At 39.2% G+C, this 18,295-nt stretch overlaps 1 protein-coding gene across 9 annotated transcripts in view; it reads right to left on the bottom strand.

Moving 5' to 3' along the window:
* The window catches only part of MEIS2 (Meis homeobox 2), a 205,229-nt gene that overhangs the window by 180,895 nt on the left and 6,039 nt on the right, over positions 1–18,295 (bottom strand). For all 9 annotated transcript variants that reach the window (XM_005879354.2, XM_005879355.2, XM_005879357.2 and 6 more), the window contains 3 exons: positions 17,597–17,647; positions 16,656–16,805; positions 6,820–6,934 (listed from right to left, as the gene is read on the bottom strand). In XM_005879354.2, the coding sequence (XP_005879416.1) occupies positions 6,820–6,934; positions 16,656–16,805; positions 17,597–17,647 (316 nt within the window). The remainder of the gene's footprint in view (positions 1–6,819; positions 6,935–16,655; positions 16,806–17,596; positions 17,648–18,295) is intronic.

The raw sequence follows: 18,295 nt of genomic DNA, 5'->3' as shown, positions 1-18,295 counted from the left end.
ATATAGTCCATTCCAAGATTTCATCTCAATATTTCTTCGATCACTTCCTCACAATGTCTGGTTTGTTCAATTTATATTTCTACTTGGCATTTGGTGTAAACCCCCAAAGATAAGATACATCTGTCCCTTAGTCACAAATCTTGGCATTTTTACCTTCGCTCAATCGTGAAATGATGGGTTGAAAATTACCTTGCTTATTATTAGCAGGATTTCCTCATAAGAAAACATTTTATTTCCCAACTTTTGAATGTGACATGAGCTGTATCAACTCAGTAGTGACATATCAGAGCTTAAGGAGGACATATAAACACCCTGATCCGTGTGTGAGGGAAGGAAGGGCTAATTGGAAGTCAGCTTCCCTGTGATTATCAGCTTGTTTATGGGGAGGGAGGAGGACTCTGAATGGCACTGTAAATTCATCCCTGATTATGGTGTTAAAACCAGAGCTCCTTTCCACAAGCTCCTCCAAAGCCCCCCAACCCAATCCATTTTGTCTAGTTACAAAGGGTTGTGCACTGTTTTCAGAGAATGACAGTTTTTCATGCTTTGATTTTCTCCAGTTTTAAGAAAAATTAATCAGTTGCACAAGCCAGTTGTCAGATTTCACTTCCCTCATGGCAGAAAGCACACATATTCATTGTCTGCTATAAGAATAAATTTTAGTAATTTTTCCCCATGTCAATATGAATATTAGACTGACCCAATTAATATGAAATGCTTCTATGCTGCTGGAACAGACAGTGCTACAGAAAGAGCCATTTGCACAACCTGTTCATGATTATGGGCCATAAGGACACAAAGATGGCACACACATTTGTGGGCCATCTGAATTCTTATACGGAAACGGGAGGGGGGAGGAGGAGAGGCATGACATGAGCTTGACTGTCGTGGGTCATGTTTTTTAATCCGGAGTATTGGACATGTAACACAGCAACAAGAGCTGATCATTTTGTTTAATCACCTTTTGGATCTTTGCCAGATGGTCTCTATTGAGAGCCCCGCAAACAGAGAGAGATGAACTGCGTCTAACACGCCACCAGAGCTTTCCCGTAAATGTCTGAGAACTGATTCCAACAAGAATTTAGTCTCAGAGCAGAAAGGGATACATTTAAAAACTATGTGCATTAACTATACTTTTCCCCATAGAATCCTCACTTGGCATGAATAATTTACCCACTCTTATGCTAATGGGATCATGAAAGTATCCCTCTGTCTTTAGTGCAGCTATTCTCAGCTTTCAGTAATTACCCCACCCAGTGAAAATAACATGGCTTCTGCATTGAACGGCCGACTAGTACCTGACAATTAGAAAGATCATGGCTGACGGTGGAAGGTTCCAGAGCTGGACAGAGAAACCCTTGGCACCCAAGGAAGAGTACCGCGTAGAGCACCGTGGGTCTTGGGGGAGGACGCATGGGGTGGAAAGCAGGGGAAAGGGAAGGAAAACTGTGCCTTGTCAAGCTTTTCTTTTTCTGACTTATCAAATTTTACTTAAATAAAAGTATGTTCCTCTTTATAAGTGTAAAAGACACTCATGACCAGATTAGTTTTGAAGAAAACATAAATAAACGATATCTTAGAAAAAGAATTAGAGTTATCTTTAAAGCACATCTGCATTAAGTATTTATTTTCTCAGAATTTAAAAAAAAATCTAAGTAGTGGAAAAATCCTCTGCATCTTGCTTTTTGGAGGGAAAAAAGAGGTTTAAAAAAAAAAACACCAAAAACCCTCACTCTCAACCTCTGTCCACAAAACTCCATGTTAGGTAGTTCACTGTGTAAAAATTATCAGGCTAAAACATCTGGGAAAGAAAGCTATGAAACAGCAGGGAATGTGGCTGGTTTATTGTTTATCTTTTGTTTATGAGGCAGTATTCAAGTTTAATTACTACTCTAAATTAAACTCTAACTGGCACCAGGAGACATCCCTTTACATGACTAAGTTAAAAAAAAATATATAGAAATCCCAACTCTGGGTTTTTCAAGTAAGTGGATACATATAGGAAGAAATTACTCAAAATTAACAGCAATTACAGAAAGCTTTTAAGCATTTATGGGCACCATTACATGTTCCTAGAGCATTTATTTATTAGAAGAGTTTTATTTTATTTCTAATGGTTACTATTTTTTAAAGTCCTAAGAAAATCAACAGGAATTATTTGAATGTTTGCTGGTGTTTAAAGGATGCTATATTTTTGACATTATTTTTTTGGGGGGGGAGGGGAGAGAATGAAAATGAAACATACATATTCTATATACAACAGTTACTTCTATGGCAATGATCAACTTTCAATTACATTCTCAGAGAATTTTCTATACAATTAAAAGAACAGGAAGGAAAAGAAATGTCATTGCATTTATTGTAACAGTAAGTGACCAGTTTCGGATGAACTTAGCTCCAGGAAAAATAAAAGTTAAAAGCAACTAGCAAAAGATTATGCCAGATGGCATCTGTCATATTGTATTTAGGGTTATTTTAAAGAGATTGCCGCCACTATGAAAACATTCCGTTGACAGAGTTTTCCTAGACTGAATAAGAAATTCCAGTAGAATATATTCAGGACCACCGTAAGTAGGTTTGAAATACTCCCCCGCCCCCCACCTTGTGTAAATAAAACTGGAATATGTTGGTGGGGGAGAATACTATTTCATAACTATCGCATATATTATAAACTCAGAAATGTAAGACTATTTTAGATGTTTGCTTATCTATAAATACTTACATCCAATATACAGGGGGTATTTTTAGGTTTCGACACCATGATGGCTAAAGAACTGGATAATAAATAAATAAGTATCTAGCAATGGAATTCTAGTCTCACTGCCAGGGTGAGAGATAGGGACATCAAGAGAGGGGGTTGGCAGGTGGCAGCACTGGGAGGAACTGTGCTGGCTTGTGCAGCCCCATGTCCTGAAAGATTAGAGGAGACGAATGCATTTAGGTTAAACTGGGTCTGGCAACAGTATGGTTAACGTGCGTGTGGTGTGCAGTGTGAGCTCAGCAGTTACTGGGCCAACTGTCTCGGTATTTCTGGGAATCCTGCCTATTCACAGTGCAGGGATTGTTCAATTGCTGCAAAATGTACAAAATGAATTTTACAAAAATGAATTGTAAGGAAGGCCCCATTACAACGATTTTACAGCAAAGATGTCAACATCAATTTTTCTTTCATGCATAGCTAATGATTAAAACAGCATATTCCATTTGCCTAAGACAATTCATTTCATATTGGCACATCAAAATATTGAAACACCAAGTTATCTTTACTCTACCCTTTTTATTCATTGCTGCTGAACCCATACCATTGTTCAAACCAGGAAAAATAAAACAAACTTGGCACGGAATACTTAAAACAAAGGCTCATCAATATTCTCCAATTTGTCAACATCTCAATTACAGCACTGGAAAAAATGTAAATTTCATGTGCTCTAAACACTGAGGGGTCTATTCTCTTGCCAATTCACATGCGTAACTCCCATCAGCGTTAATGGGAGTTACACAAACCCATCAATAATAATAATACTTGTACATATATTGTGCCTTTCATCTGAGGCTCTCAAAGTGCTCTGTGAACAAGGGGGCTGCTTCCTAGTCTTTACTCTGGCAAAACACACAATGAAATACAAAGCAGCTTTTGACTCAGCAGGTACAGAATGAGGGACCCCAAGCCTGATGATCAAGCCCCATTTTACTGAGGGGAAGCCAGATACAAAGAGGGCCAGTGACTTCCACAGAGCCACTAGTCTGCACCCTAAATCTGCCCCTGAAAAAACAGATTTCTTTCTTCCTTCTAAAATGACTATCAAGCAGACTCCCTCCCTTTGGCTGCTCTAAGCAAAAGAAACCAGAGTGAATAAAAGTCTGGTTCATATTTATATAGTTTACTGCTAGTCTTGTGCTGTTTGAAAGACACAGTAGAGTTAGTTTTTACATTTTAGCAAGTTTGTTTCTTAGAAGTTTTAAAAAATCTGATTTTTTTTTCCTCCTTTCGGTTTGTTGCACAAACACGAGGGAGGAAAAGATGACCTTTCACCTGTGTAACTGTAGCTCTTTCACTATCAAGTCATAAAATGAGGTATTTTTACATTCCAAAGTAAAAAATTTGTATGAATCATTTTAGTAAAAATATTCGCAAAAATTATAAAGCAACATACATGCATGTATTGTTTTATAGCATATGGCTATTAAAGTTTAATTAAAAATGTGTAGGAAAACACTGTATTTACTACAATTCATCCCTATTTTTTCTGTTTATCATAATTTGTTTTGAAACTGAATCATTTTACAGTTTTCCATATGCCTGTTGTGCTAATAAATTCTGAATACGTAAGAAAAACTCTTTTCTAAACTACAAACTTGGTTTCTAATGTAATATTATAATATCTTTAACACTAAGAACATAAATTTCCCTCTTAGGTTTTCCATTATACATCAACCCTAAGATTTAACCTGGGATAAGCATATGCGATTTAGTCAATATCTCTGTTGACTTTGCCCTGAAGCAGATAATTAATCTTTCCCACAGAAAGCTACTCTGGACAATTCAGTGGGACAAAATATAAAAATGTCTTGAAAACATGTTTAAAAGACTAATAAGGGCATGGGCATGACAAAATACGCTGGAGTCTGGCCTTCAAAATTTAGGGTCGACTGTAAAAATCAGAATACCCTTAAACATGTGTTTTGGAACCACTGATGTGGGAAGCCAGGTAAGAAAGTCTCCATGTCAAAACATCCTCCATTTTATAGGAATCATAAGTTCTTTTGTCCCTTACATTTTAATATGTAAAATGACTGACTTCTTAGTACTCATTCACATAAGTTACCATGTCCACTCTTTAATCTCATAGAGATATGCAGGGATCAAATCCTTCAACATTGCATAAGTGGGTACAGCTCCCCACAACATAGAGGTGTGTGTATATTGTTTTTAGCCAGTGTGTTGGTCTCAGAGGTTTTCTCTTTCTTCACCAAAACAACAACAAAACTAACCCAAATGACAAAACTCCATGCCGTGCCCGTTACTGCAACTGTTCCCTGCTCCAAACCCCAGGTCTTCTCTCTCCCCCTCCCCTTGTCTCTGGCCCCTTCCTGCTATCTCCCTTGGCCATAACTCAACCAACCCAACAGAACCAGTCAGTTTTAGATTTCAGTTGGGACCTCAGTGACCTGTTAATGAATCTACAGAGAGGAGAAAAACTCACAGTGTTGAGTTATGCCTGGTGTTGCTAGCTGACTTGGAGTCAGAAATGCTTGAAGCGTTAACGTAATTGCAAGAATGTGAAAAATGAAGCGCTGAGCTCCTGCGCGAAGTGAAAGGTCAAAGCGAGCCTCACACACAACAAGTCTTTGGAAGATAGCCTCATTAGACCATTAAGTCTGCTTCTCCTTTCCCCCTCTTTTGCACAGTGTTGAGCGTGTTTTGTTTTTATTAATAGATACATTTCCCCCTTTATGTGGCAGCAATTTGGGGTGGTAGGGAGGGTGGAGTCATAGAAAGCTTTCCAGATTTAACCACATTGAGAAGTCAGTCCATCACCATGACACAGAACTACAATTAAGCCACTGCATTGCAGTCATTGAGTTTACACATATGTCACCTTCAAAATGCCATATAGTTTAGTTGTCTTACATACAATCTACCTGGTCCAATAAAAACAGTACATACAGCCTCCATACATATGACTCACACGTTCTTCCACAATTTATCACTTGACAGTATTCATTTCTGTGTCAGTTGCAACTTGCATAAACCTAGATTCTAATTTGGACCCATTCTCAAGTTAACGACATCCTAGAAGGGACATTTCCTAGACTCTTCCGGAATACCAGGAATCCAAAATCCATGGCCGGAAGTTTGGAAGAGTGAAGGCACTCACCCTACATCACCAACCTTCTTGTAAAGGGCATATATGACTATAGCTCAAGCTGTGAAACTGTCCTCTACTTTGAAGACTGTCTAATACTTAAATATTGTGGCTATAAACACAGTCATAATAGAGATGAAATAGAGCTAGGAGATCAGATACCAGATAATGTAAAATATTAAAAAGTAAAATCTATACACTTTTCTGGACCACATTCAGTAATGCATCTTCCTTTAAATTATCATTTTAGCCATAGAAGAGTCAGCCCTATTAACATATAATTGCTCTTTGTGCAATAGGTGGGTCTTAAATGGTAAAAATTTATTCCAAATTACACCAGGCTTCCTTGTCACCTGCACTTCATGTCCCCTTTGCCCTCTGATTATTGTAATGTTTAGGACTTGTGACAAAAGTCGCCACAACCACTGAATGGAAACAAATAAACGTCTAAGAATTTCAAAACCCATATTCCCAAGATAAGATTCCATATAAAATTCGTGCAGGACTTCTGGAGCTAAAAAGAACGGATTGTTGCATCTTCTGTGCTTTAGATGCATTAATGCTTGATTATAGAGAACTCTTACAGTGGGTATTACAAACAAAAGATAGTGTTTATAGCATAATTAAAACTACTGCACCTAGCTGCAAAGGAGCTCATCATTCTATTTCCGCACACACAGAAGGGTAGATAACCAAGTTTGTAAAAGAATTGGCAGAACTAATCAATTGTTAGTGCAATGCCTGCTTAAAGACCAGACACCTCATTTTGATTTTTCTTAAGTAATGTAAGTTAAAGAGAGGAAATACTAAGTAGTCTCCTAAATAGCAGCTGATTATGCTCCCTAACCTGCCATCCTCTTGTTTACAGGGAGACAGATGTACTGAAGTCATAAAATATTGAAGTTATTTTAGTCATGCCTACTTTGCACAAGGAAAATGCTTGACCTTTTACCTTGCTCACTGCTGTTGTCTCCACTCTGGGAAGCATGACCCCCGCTGGAGGGCCCTGGGGTGCCTGCTGAGTGGGTGGAGGTTGCATCATCGTGATCTCGCCAAGATGCAGGATTCTGATGTCAGGATTCCAAGAAATGTGTCCACAGTTACCATGTCAGCCATAAATGAGGAACCAAGAAGAGAGGTACAGAAAGAGACAAAATGTGTACATATTAGTATTTGTGGAATTAGGCATCTATAGATGCCATGCTACAGTATGTTGTCTTTTCAGCAATAGGTACCAAAAAGATGCTCTGGAACCTTGATGAGGTCATGATCACATCAATGTACACATTTGTTAAGACAAATTGACAGACACTTAAAATGGGTACATTTTTATCACACTCAAATTGTGCCTGAATAAAGTTAATTTTTAAAGTTAGGAGGAAAAAAGCTTACTTAAAAACCTAAAAGTCATTTCCTCTTGCCATCTTAATTAGGGCATACTCTTCCATGAAATAGGTCCCAACGCTCTTGTTTGCTAAATACTTCAGAACATTTACCATCTACAAAACTCAGTGAGTCCCTTAAAAAATAAAACAAAACAAAAAACTCAAGAGTATAGGAGACAGCTCTTCGCACCTTTCAAATGCATTGCCCTAAAACAGCCTGACCAAACCCTCACAATTGTCATCAACTGATTATACAACCAACAGACCCAGTGATATTAATCATGGCATCAGTACCTAATATATGATCAGTTCTGCTTTAATTTGCATAAACAGCAAGAAAAAAGTGAAACAACTATGAACCGTCAGCTATCTAATAAACCAGATAGGCCTTGCCCGTGAGCTCCAGGGGAGCTTCAATTCGCAGAGCGGGGCTCTTTGCTGGGAGAACACTACTTGTCTCCAAGGACAAGCGGGCAGACCCAGCTATAGCTCGTGCCACTTCGCTGAGTGTATTCTTCCCCTGGCCCTCCTCCCCTTTCCTGATCATTCCCAATACCCGGCTGCTGCTTAAAGGAAAACAGGAATTCTAATGTACAGGAAGGACTTTATCAGCACCACATGAAGGCAGGCAAGAGATGGAATTTCCTCTGGCAGAAATGTCCCCATAGGAACAGCACGTGAAACACACCACCCATAGGCCAGCGCTGTGCACTTGTCACCTGTATGCAGGGACTTCAGCTAAGCTCACAGACTTACTGGCAAGTAAATTTGGGGCAGGAGGATTCTTTGAGGGGAAAAATAAAAAACAACAACATCAATCTCTGAAAGTACACCATTTCTTCTTACAAGAATTGGTAAGGATTCAGACAGACCAACATGCTTATAGGCAACAGGCAAACATTTTGAGCATCTGAAAGCAATCTTGCAGTGTTGTCAGTATATATAGTTTATCCAGAAAAAGAATCAGTCTATCATTTTCCTCGACATCAACTCTATAATGTACATATAGAACTTAAAATCTTACCAAAATAAAATTTAAAGCCAAGCTGAGACCAAATAGAGGACTAGTCTTACTTGGAACAACAACCGAAAAAAAAAAAACTTATGTGCAGTTATGCTACAAACTGATTGCAAATTAATATTTAGCATTTTTGATAAATAAGCTATAGAGCTTTGAAATGACCCAAAGCTCTATAGATTAATAACATCTATCTCAAATAATGCTACTGGCATCGCCATCAGGCATGCAATTGATTCAAAGTGAAAACCCCAAGGAGAGATTTAGTGACTATAAATACGGCGCAGGTATAGGTCTTTAAAATAAAGATATGTTTTAGAAAATAGATTAGAAAATGAAATTGCGTAGAATAAAATGAAAACCAAGGATCTCTGCTTCCTATATTAAGACAAAATCATGCCTGTGATCTCTCTTTTATAAGTTAGAAACCACTCCAAGAGTTTCAACCTAAAGATAAATAGAATATAGTGTCTCTTGAAGGTTTGTAGCCTCTTTGTGTCAGCTGTTTGCTGGATGATAATCAGATAAAGAGCTAGAAGGAGAGAGCGAGAGAGAGAGAGAGAGAGAGAGAGAGAGAGAGAGAAACAATAGCATGGTGTGAGTTTAGTCTTGCAACAGCACTGGCTAGAGGCTTCTTTTAGAAAACACAATAGCTGCAACACCTTCACCTAAGCTTAACTTTACAGTGTACACAGCAAGTGATGTTAATTTTATGCACTGCAGGCTTTTTATTAAGCCGGCTGCTATAAAAGCTCCTTACCCCTCATGAAAATTACAATAATTAACCACTAACACCTCGACTATGTTTTAAGGCAAATGTCATCCAATAGCTATTAGATAATCGTTGAAATGAAGCTCGAGGAGGCTTTCTGTTTGGGCACTCGAGTGATTTGAAGGGATCACCCAGAAGGACATCCTGCACCTGAAAGCAGTGGTTTGTCCCTATCAGTCAAACCTGGACGGAGTTTAAAGTCAGCCCTCATTCATTTATAGTTCAGTTTATTTCTTTCGGTGGTTTTTCTGGAGGAGGTGTTTTCTAAGGTAAAGGAGTAAAAAGTAAGTGACATAAGCAAATATTACTTTAAGAGCAGCTGGTTCCTCCAAGCGAGTTGGGTCTTTGGTTTTCAGCCCAGACCTGAGATCGGCTCAAGTTCACTATCTAACCCACATGCCCCCGTCTCTTCCCTCTTTGCTCTCTCAGGTGTTTATTTCCATGAGGATCTCAAGTATTAGCATCTAGTTTCAGAGACGGACACAACCGAAGGTGCACCATGATATTCATCCAACTTGACAGCAGGAAAGACAGATTAAATCCCTCTGGGGTTTCAATGCTGAGGAGTTGCCCTAAACTTGGATGTACTGGGCTACACCATGGTGACCTGACCGTATACCCAGACAAACATTGATAATCTGGTCAATGAGAAATCGCTAGCTCCTTGGTCATAAAAAATTATAACCTACATGATCAGATAAAATGTAATCCATTGCCCATAACACTGTTTTTTGTGTTTTTTTCTTAAATGGAAATATTTGTTTATATCACAACTCCTTTCTTCTTTTCCCTCCCTAGATAGTTTCCAAGTTTACATCCTTCAAGAATAACGGCCTGGCTTTCTGCCAAATTATATGCAGGAGTTTCATGAATCTTGAAACCAAAGTGGCATACGAGAGCATGTAAAACGCATGACGTATGTAGAAAAATAAAGAGACATGCTTTCCGTGTGCATGTGTGTGGGTGAGTATTCAGGTGTGTGCATTCCACAATACACGTCCTGTTCTTCAGCCAAAAGTATCGGGAAGACACCGGGGGCAAGGAATGAACATGTTTCTATTCCCAGTGGCTCTAATAATGGGGAGTCAAATATGGTACTCTTCTTGCTCTTATGTAATTGCGTTAAAGAGCAGTGTTAGCAGGAGAAAGGCAGTGAATACCGAGTGGAGCACAATAGAAGGAGATAGAAAATAGATACAAGGAGCTGGGTCTCCAGAGGCAGTATTTCCTATTTGCTGGGCTACAGACTCACAGCTGATAATGCAAGTTGTAATTAATATAAAAGCAGGAGACAAGATGGGGAGAGCTTGTAGGAGCGGGGCCACAGGAGATCACTGCCGCTCTCCTGTTTCTCATTTACACACAGCTTTCCCTGGAAAACACAATTCTGCCAGTGTTTTCTCCCTTGAAAGTTAAAAAAAAATTGACTTAGCACCATCATTGAATTTTGCTAAATCTAGAAAAGAGCGGAGCGAGGACAGGAGTCTCCAGGCATAGGAAGCAAATTGTATGTGCACCTCTTTTGTTGAGGTTGCAGATATGGTGGAAACTGTAACATTTCACACCATTATGGCATTTCTGTGGGGGATCTGCCTAGGGTTCTCTTTAGTAAGTCCTGGTACATTGGTGCTATTTTCCTGTTTAAATAACTGCACACAGCTCATGGTTCTTCCACTCAAAGGGATGATGGAGTCAATGTATGAGGGTTTCTAAATAAATTCAAAAACTGAGTGGGTCAGTAAAATGTTATGAGGCTTCAAGAAAGAAAAAAGAAGGCATACTACACACAGGTTTTATCTAAAATAATCTGAAGCATCTCAGACCCCAAGTGAAAAGGTGACTCAATGGCTATGGTTAGGAGAGAGCCTTAGCTCGGAAGGAAGACTCTGGTGCCACCTCTAACTTATCATGTGAACTTGAGCAAGTGTCGTTCTTTACGTTCCTGGGACTTGTTTCCTTTCTCTCTCTAAAATGAAGAAGTCGGGTGGGATCACGGAGATCACTTTCACTTCTTATTTCTGTTATTAAAAATAATTTAAAATAACATTTGATTTTCTAGAACCTACACAATGAAAACATATAATACAGAGTCAAAAGTTATATATGAACTTAGAAAACACAGTAAAGCAATTCAGAATGTGTTCATAGGTGGAAAGTAATGTATATATATATACATATATATATGCAAATGGAGAGCACAAACTAATTTGACTACATATGTTTAAACAACAAAGGCAAGATATGCTTGTATCAGTACACATCATTGAAACCATTAACATATTCCCTATGACTTTATGATGTTCTCACTCTTAATTGACATTATGCAAAAATTATGTTTTAAAAAATAGGATGAAGACTCCTATCATAAGGTATGCAAGGCTACAAAACTTTAAAATGTCAATTGTATGGTTTGAAAAATGTTGGAATTTCCCTTTGCTATTCTAAAGTTGACATAAGCACCCAGGGGAAGTGCGTGTGCTTTCAGAACATGGACTCAATCTGTAAAAATGCACAGAGAGCCAGGTCTTTCCCTCATCCTCCCGCATCCACCCCTCCGTTAGGCTTTGGGAATTAACACAGGCGCAGCTCTGTATTAAGTAGCAAGTACTCTTTGCAAATGACTCCTCCATTTAATGGAGCAACTTTTAGAGAAGATGGCAATTTCTTGTATTGTTGGTGTAATGTCATACTACAATATGTCTCCTATAGTTTTGAATTGTGTTGAAATATTCCATAGAGTATCAGTCTGAAAACCATAAGAAAATGAAATTTGAAAAATATCACAATTTTAATCCGAGAGTGAATGCCTGTGGTTGTCAAGTGCATATTTGTTTAACTTCATCTCATCACAGTGACACTGAAAACAGACTCCAACTGCACAACCTAAGTGATTTAAATGATATAATTATTCAACATGGGAAATTGACAGAAAAGCTATCAACTACCAGAAACTATGCAACAGCAATAACAGAAAGCCCATGCCTTCAGCCATGTCTCTCTGAGTTGGTGGACAGGGCTGAGAGGTAGAACTTTCCCGGAGCAGAACCCAGAGGCTTAGATATCACACTGTAGTCCCACACTAGGAAGAAGAAACTAGCTGATAAAATAAATCTTTAATATTACTAATATTCATTTCAAATCCCATGATTTCCCTCTTGATGGTCTATAGATCAATCACTTAAACCTATCCCTCTGCTCGCTGCCCACTCCCCTCTAATTTCTCAGGTAATAAAAGAATTTCTCTAAAGACACTTGCCTGTATTCTGTCAGGAACAAGGTTCTGGGAATTCTCCCCTCTGACTTTAACCGATCATTAGAATTGTAGTGACATGAGTAAACCTGACATGTTTAGAGATGCAAAAGAAAACAACAGCATCTCTCCACTTAAATTACAGCTATCAACATAAAAATTAAAATATTTTTCTTTTATTAGTCATATTATCAGAGCCAGTCAATTTTAAGGCATTTGTCGTGAACTGTTGGTAAATGCAGTTGTATATTCTTCCCTAAACTTAACTGGTCCAAAAACTAAAATGTTGCTCCTTATGAACATGGATTAGGTATAACAATACAACTGTACTTCAGGCAAATAGAGTTTAGCTCAGAGAATGTACTTCAAACAAATATATTTCCTGGTCTAAACTCAATATAAAGATATGTAATATCTTTATATGTAAACATAAAGATACTTTTTATTTGTCTGCACTAGGTCTAAAGACTTGACCTAAAATGACGTAAAGTAGATAATATGGATATCACCTATTATTCAGAAATACTACAGACTAGGAAAACCATGAGTTTTCAAGTTGAAACTTTTTTTTAAAGAATTTGTTTCTTGACATGTTTATTTTAAACATGATAAATCTGAATGTCTGGGAAACTTAACATGAACTGCAGCTGGAAAATAGAACTCTATTCTTTTCACCATCATAGTTTTGTCTTCCCAATATTCCAAAGAACATTCTAATAGCTGGTTCCTACTTATAACAATTACTCTTATGTTATGAGTATAAAATAAAATACATTATTATATTGAAAAGCATTCATTATCAATTTATTAAAAAAAATAGTAGCTAATGTTGCAAACTGTATTTTTCTATTTAATTTCAAACTTCCTTTTATCATTATGCCCATCTTGCAGGTATCAATAATATATTAAAAATTCAGAATCTTTACTGAATGTAACATGGAAGATAAGACATTCTTTTAATGCATCTATGTTGTATCAGATTACTTATATAAAATTATGGAATGTGAAATCAGCATGACAACAGCCTGATTTACTAAGTAATAATATATAAAGGTCATTCTTAAAAGTCTTCCCAAAAGATTTGCTTTTAAGATATTTATAATAATTACTTTTATTCATTTCTATTTTCAAAAATTGTAGTAAGAAAACTGAAAGCTATTCTGGTACCTAATAGTTTGCTCCTAATGCTTCTCTGTCTGCTTCCCACCGCACAGAATTATATATTCTTTTCTCTCTTTCACTCTCTCCTTGCCCGCTCCTTCCTTAAACACACACACGCACACACACGCACACACACACACACACACAGCTTGATATATTTCTATTTTCAAAAATTGTAGTAAGAAAACTGAAAGCTATTCTGGTACCTAATAGTTTGCTCCTAATGCTTCTCTGTCTGCTTCCCACCGCACAGAATTATATATTCTTTTCTCTCTTTCACTCTCTCCTTGCCCGCTCCTTCCTTAAACACACACACGCACACACACACACACACACACACACACACAGCTTGATACCACTTAATAAGGATAGAGGTGTATGTGTTTTGGGGGTGTCAAACAGCTGTCACAAACTGTCACCTCCATAAGAGAAACCTTGGCACACAACAAATTAAACTACACTTCTTTTTAGCTGTCATTATTCATAGCCAATAAGTTGAAATGCTCTCAGCATTTCATGTGCAAATAAAACCACGAGGAAGCACAGTAGATCAGAACAGTGGGCCAACAGATAAAACAGAGAAAACAACACATTCGGTCCTTCTGAAGTGGCTCATCATCACCCCTGCACCAGCGTGCACCAAATGAGATCCAGCCTGGGGCAGTGTATTAAATATGCATATCAAAGCAAATGAAAAAATAAACCTGGAGATTCAAATTGGGCACATTAACATGCTGAAAATGTCCCACTAGAACTACTTTTCAGGTAGTGCTTCTGTGGCATTTTCCCTTTTTCTGTGGCTGGGGGGTTGAGGGAGGTCCTGCTTGCAGAAGAGGCTGCAGCATGAGAATTCGCTTTGTAGGGGGAGGCCTGGAAATGAATGCAATCAATACACCTCTGGTACGAAAGTGTCAGAAATGGTGAAAACCCTCCAAGGTTTTCTCTCACCTCCTGCATAAAATCCAAGTCTGTGGCAACCTCACCATTCCCCACTCAGTGCGCTGGTGGAACAAATTATTGCTTCCTTTCAAAACAAATAGCAGGGGGCTAAAGTAAGAATGTTATAGTTCAGATCTCTAGGAAATAAAAGGCTTTAAATTCTGATGCCCAATGAGGTGGCAAGCCCTCATGGGTTCAAAATAAATCAGTTGTCATATCTACTTGATTAGGGGCCTGACAGAGGAGCAACACATGTTATAGTTGATCCTTTTACCCAAAGACAGTGATTGTTAAGTTATTAAAGCATTGGCCTTTTATAGGTACAACTTCCTTCTTGAGTGTAATTTAAATATTGCAATAGTTCCATAAATTGGCCTTGTCTATCAGCCAGTACTCTATATAAACAGTCTAGCCCATCTTATCTCTTTCATGTAAACATCAGCATGTTCTAGATCTATACCTCCACTTGAAAAACAGTTGCCATGAAACTGTTCTAGAAAACCAAGTAGTCGAGACTCCTAGAAATAACACAAGAAGAGCTTTTTGGCTGCGGACAACTGTGAACCTCTCATTCTACAAACCAGGTAACTAGGTTCCTTCCCATTCTCCCAATAGTGTAAAATGCATGAGTTTAGAACGAGAAAGCCATGAAAAATGAAAATAAATAAATAAATAACAACAACAACAAATATTTCCAAGGTAGTGTCATGCCTCGTGAACCACAACCACCCATCTCAGGGCTACATATCAGCAAATAAACTGACATAGCTGCTGCTGCACCCGCTTAATTTCAGTTAATAAACTCAATATACAAAAGAGCTCCCGAAGTTTTCCCCCATCGTGACGGGAAAAGCCAAGAGTGCAGATAGTCACAGGAGCTTTCAACAACATAGCATTTGTACTGTCTCAGAACTAGGTAGCCGGGCCTGAGGTTTTCTTTTCTTTTCCTGTTCGAACTTTGGTCCTTAGGCAGTCTTTCCATACAACACAAAGGCTGAAAATTAAAATCTGTAACTACATATTTTCAAAACTTTTGGTGGTGGGATAGAGGGATGGGACACCTCACAGAATGTTCATTCTTAAGGCATCTCAATTCATTCCTCTTGACAACCCGGAATGGGGGTGGTGGTGGTGGTGGTGTCTTCAAGCCTCAACGCCTGTTTAACTCCACGGAGCGTTAAATTAATATTTCAGCCACCGAGTTATTAGTCTAGAGCCTATATCATTTAGGTTGTGATTCAAGTGAATGCAATCTATAGACACCCAGGCTTGAGTTTCTATAAATAAACTGCTGTTCACACCCACTCTTTAACCTCGCCACTCTTGCCTTTCCTACCAGCTGCAATCCTTTTCCTTTGCTTCTTTTTCAAATTTTCAGTCTCACTACATATGCTTTTTCCACATATATATAAATAAAAGCATCAGACTTACTAGATCAGTTCCAAAATGGGATTAAAAACAGAGAGAATAGAAAGAAATCTCCCTTCCGGGCCTGACATCCACAGTAGCTCCTTACTACACTCTCCATCCTCACTCACCAACTGTTAAAGTGTTAAAATTCAACCACTAACCTAGGGTTACTCAATCACAATTCCCTTCAGCTTTTCCGAAATACATTGTTAATAACTGTTTCATCAAGGTTACTGTCTTTTATTATGAAGATGCTTCAGGCATTTGGCAATAAGTCCATATCCTGACAATAAGTTTCTATAGAGCAAAAGCTCTGAGCATTGTAAAGTGTTCACTCCTTTTATTTCTAATGCAATGCAAGAGTGCCAATAATTCTCAGAATTGTCATCTTGGGAGAGACTTCGAAATCAGCCCCTCTCCCCATCTCTCTGTTTTTCTTCCGTCCTCTCTCCCTGATGCTGACCAGCTAGCTGTCTTGCCTCTCTCTCTCCCTGCTGTACTGATTGCACAGAGTTCAGAAAGCAGAAAAGACAGCAGTCACCATATCAAACAGACAATTTGCTAACACTCAAGTCACCAAATCCAGGAAACTTTACACATTAAAAGCACAAATCACTCTATCAACTCCCTGTCTTTGCTTTTTTTTCCTCCTTAACATAAATAAGGAGGGGACCCAAGAAAGGGGAAAGGGAGAGGAGAGGATGGCAAAAGTACCAAGGTAGGGAGAAGACCCCCAAAGAGACCAAATCATTTAAAAAGAAAGCTAAGTCAGTGGAGCTAGATGTTACAAGTTTAAAAAAAGAAATGCTTTGCCCAGTGGCCTTAAAAGAATGCTAGAGACTCACAGACTTACATGGTCAGCGAGATTTGTGGAGGAGCCTGAAAGTTCTTCGTGATCTGACTTGGAGCTGCCGTCTCTTTCATCAATGACGAGGTCGATGGGCATTTTCCCCTTCAAACAGCTAATGTACCGGTGGCAGAAGTTATCGCACAGTTCGTGGACCTAGAAGGAGGGTCATGGTGGAGGGTTCAGCTGGGGCCGTTGTTGTTATTGTTTTCTTTCATTTTTAAAGGGGGAAAATATCATGTTGCAGGGTTCCATTTGGAAAGAGCAACCGTGTGATGTCTTCCAAACTAGGTCTAATTAATGGATATAATAGTTGAAGTCGAGGAAACAATAGAGTAATTGTTGCAGCAGATATTATTCTCCAGACACTTCCCTGAGCAACAAGTTATAATGGAGAGAGAAGAAAGGGGACTGGAAATAAGTGGGTTCAGACTGGGAGTCCAGGGAGGAAGGACGGACTTGATGATAACATCAAAATGTAAGGACGCTGGAACTGGGAACAGCATTAGCATTTGCGATTCAATAAGCTAGGAGGGTTGCATGTTTCCAAGGGAAAGTGATTGAGCTGCAGAGCAATGTAAAGACATCCCAGAAAGGATGATTCCCTCTGCCTGCACCTAATGCACGCTCAGGGCCCAGGGTGAGCTGAGCTAATAGAGACACAAGCAGGCTGAATGTCCAGTAACACACAAATGGCTTGCTGCATTTAAAATAATACTGACTGCCTGGGGAAAAGGAGAGGTGGGGGAGGCTGTCCTAATTCACCCATCCTCGGAGCCCCTGGGTTGAGTGGCAATTAGAAGGAAGGACTTGATAACATGTTGCTCAAAATCTCCAGGTGCTCAATCCCTCAGACTGGAGGTTTGTTAAAAAAAAACACAAAACATCCCAGCTCAGCTAGGAGAGGGAAGTCTACATCAGAGCGGGGGGTGTCATTTCCTGCTTACCTTTTCTAACTCCAAAAGATGAAACCTTAGTACTTGTATTGCCTGTATCATCTGCAAGAAAAGTTTATAGTGCGGAGTTAAGACTCTGTGACTTGGGGTTGGGGGTGCTGAGGGAATTGGGCTGGAGAGAAGAAGCAGGCAAATGGCCAGGCAAAACCCACCCCTGAAGAAACCCTCAGAAAAACCAAGTGACTACGGATCAGCTCTGCCTCGCTGGCCAAGGGGTAGGCTCTTACTGAACCTGAGCCGAGGCATTGAGTAACTTTGCCCCTGCTGTTCAGTAAGCTATTTGTAAGGACAGCTTTCCTAGGGCCAGGCCTTCTTTCTCCGCCTGAGCCCTCTTTCGCCGTCCCCCTCCCTCGACCTCAACCAGGACAAATTTAAAAAAAAAAAAGAAGAAGAAGAAAAGGTGGCTTCTCTGTAGAGAGAAAGCTTTTTAGAGTAGCACACCCGGCGAAATCCGTCCTTACTAAAGAAGGAAATACTCCAGATGAATGGTGAGGCAGGCCTTTGAAGGCGGATTTAAGTACTTTTAATATTGAAATCGTGCAAATTAGCAAAAGAATCGCACCTAAAAGTGGCCTGCGCTGGCCTGCCCCTCACTCCCCCACCTCCTCTGCCCGCCCTCCGCCGCGCCTCACTTCCACGGGGGTGAGTTGCCCCGGGCTCCACCGCCTGCCCCCGCACACGGAGGACAGA

The sequence above is a fragment of the Myotis brandtii genome, unplaced genomic scaffold (assembly GCF_000412655.1).
Source record: "Myotis brandtii unplaced genomic scaffold, ASM41265v1 scaffold596, whole genome shotgun sequence".
NCBI lineage: Eukaryota > Metazoa > Chordata > Mammalia > Chiroptera > Vespertilionidae > Myotis > Myotis brandtii.
The sequence above is the reverse complement of the archived record's forward strand: the minus strand, read 5'-3'. Positions and strand labels throughout refer to the sequence as shown.